This window comes from Cibotium barometz, chromosome 44 (genome assembly GCF_041138505.1).
Source record: "Cibotium barometz isolate CiBa-2024 chromosome 44, ASM4113850v1, whole genome shotgun sequence".
NCBI lineage: Eukaryota > Viridiplantae > Streptophyta > Polypodiopsida > Cyatheales > Cibotiaceae > Cibotium > Cibotium barometz.
The window spans coordinates 45,703,222-45,705,227 of record NC_141089.1 but is presented as its reverse complement, the minus strand read 5'-3'; the positions used below and the strand labels follow the sequence as shown (position 1 = coordinate 45,705,227).

Below are 2,006 nucleotides of genomic sequence, written 5' to 3'. Positions count from 1 at the left end.
TCAATAAGCTTTCTAACCTAAAGGATAATATCTACATCAATTTTGTGTGTGTGTGTGTGTGTGTGAGAGAGAGAGAGAGAGAGAGAGAGAGAGAGAGAGAGAGAGAGAGAGAGAGAGAGAGAGAGAGAGATTATTGCCTTCAAAAATAAGTGAAAAATGCACATATATAAGCCTACCTTGAAATTCTTGTGTTTATTACAAAAATGTATATAATTTTAATATATGTTAATTATTATGGATAAAAAATCACATGGAAGTCTAAAATTTGTAAACTTATTACAAAAATGTATATAATTTTAATATATGTTAATTATTATGGATAAAAAATCACATGGAAGTCTAAAATTTGAACTTGTAAACTTATGGAACTTTCAAAATGATTAGTGCTTTCATCTTTCTATTATGACACTAGTGATATAATCTAATAGATATGTATTTTGGGACTTGCTTTTTTGGGTATATTATTATACTCACTAGATGTGAAAGGTATAAACAGTCTACATTAGAGCATCTAAGGAGGAAGGGCCTAGTTCTACATCTGGAGTATTCACACATAATAGCTTAGTATTTCTACAAGGTACACGCTAAATAACATCCCAAAAAATAGCTACCATCATTCAATACAGATTTGTTAGAGTCAAAGGGGCCTTGCATTAAAAAAGAACTAAGAAACTGCTTAGTCCTACACAAGGTAGGCCATTAAAAAAAAAAAAAAGCATAGAAATCCTTGTTACTTTGAAGTGATTTATTTGGCAAGATCATATTATTGATTATTATGATGTTGGAGAGAGCTGCAGGCTACAGCGTGGTCTGCATGCAGCTGCTGCTAGCAATCGACGAAGGTGTAGGTGGTGAGCATGTGGCCATTGTCGTAGCCCTGGCCGTCGCTGTCGATCTGGTTGAAGGCCGGCTGATCGAGGTCCAGGCCGCCGTTGGAGCACTGGTCCACGATACGCACCACGATGCTCTGCAAGGTGTCCTGGTTGGTCACCTGCGCATCCATGATTTACATGGTGGTGAGAGAGCATTAGCATAAATCCTCGCTAGAACGCTAATCATTAATAATTAGCCTAACAAGCCATTACTTGCCTGCAAACATTGGCCGCACACGCTTTCGCTAACAGGGCCGCCCACCGGCCCGCAAAAGGCCGTCCATGGATACTCCGAGCGCCATGCCAGCGACTGGCTGCCGTCCCACGTGTCGCAGTAGAGGCCGCTGAGGCTGTAGCCATTCTCCGCAGCGTTGTAGATGTTGTAGGTGGTGTAGACGTTGCTGGCGGACTGCGCGCTACTCCTACCACTCATGAGGGCCAGCGCCGCCAGCAGCGCCAAGGCGACCACCGCTAGCTTGGCCATGCTGCTCGAAGCTCTAGGGTTGCAAACTTACGAATCAGGATGTAGTCTGGTCGAGAAGGAGAGGGATGCGATTGGAACTTGATAGCTGGAGGAAAGACACATGCTGTGGCAGCGCTTTTATAAACTCTGCGTGAGAATCAAAGATGAGCTGCGCTGGAAGCGGATGGATGCGCCGTCGCCGCCGCCGTCGCCGCCGCCGTGGTCAAGACGGAATATACACGTTTTCATTGTCGACGACGTTCACTTCTACCTTCCTACCACCCCCTTCTTGGAACTTTGCAAGAGCAATATGTTTCCTTGTGCGCATAGACTTCTTTCATGTGAAGAAAAGTATTCAGAACCTCACGAAAGTAAGAGCTTTATGTCATTTTCAAGATTTCGTGTTCCCAATAAAGGAAGAAAGAAAGTTCATGAACCAGAAAAAGTCTACAACTTTGAAGGTGCACAAGGTAAGAATTCATTCAAACTATACTTAGTTCTCAATATGATATGATAATGTATGCTTCTTTGACTAGGACAAAGGTTGCATCACCGTTAGTAGCGTTGGGTGATCTAGATATAACAAAATGAGCCTAGAATATAGGAAGGCCCCAAGTTTGATCTTTCCAACTGGACGGTGACCCATAAAGGTGTGTCTTAATGTTAAAACA

At 42.7% G+C, this 2,006-nt stretch overlaps 1 protein-coding gene across 1 annotated transcript; it reads right to left on the bottom strand.

Annotated features, from left to right (window-relative positions):
• Positions 1-653: 653 nt before the first annotated feature.
• LOC147613350 (pathogenesis-related protein PR-4-like) lies at positions 654-1,463 on the bottom strand. Its single transcript, XM_086782091.1, has 2 exons — positions 1,090-1,463; positions 654-991 (listed from the first exon to the last, which is right to left on the bottom strand). The coding sequence occupies exons 1-2, from the start codon at positions 1,354-1,356 to the stop codon at positions 827-829; spliced, it is 432 nt and encodes a 143-aa protein (XP_086638217.1). The 5' UTR covers positions 1,357-1,463; the 3' UTR covers positions 654-826.
• Positions 1,464-2,006: the final 543 nt, after the last annotated feature.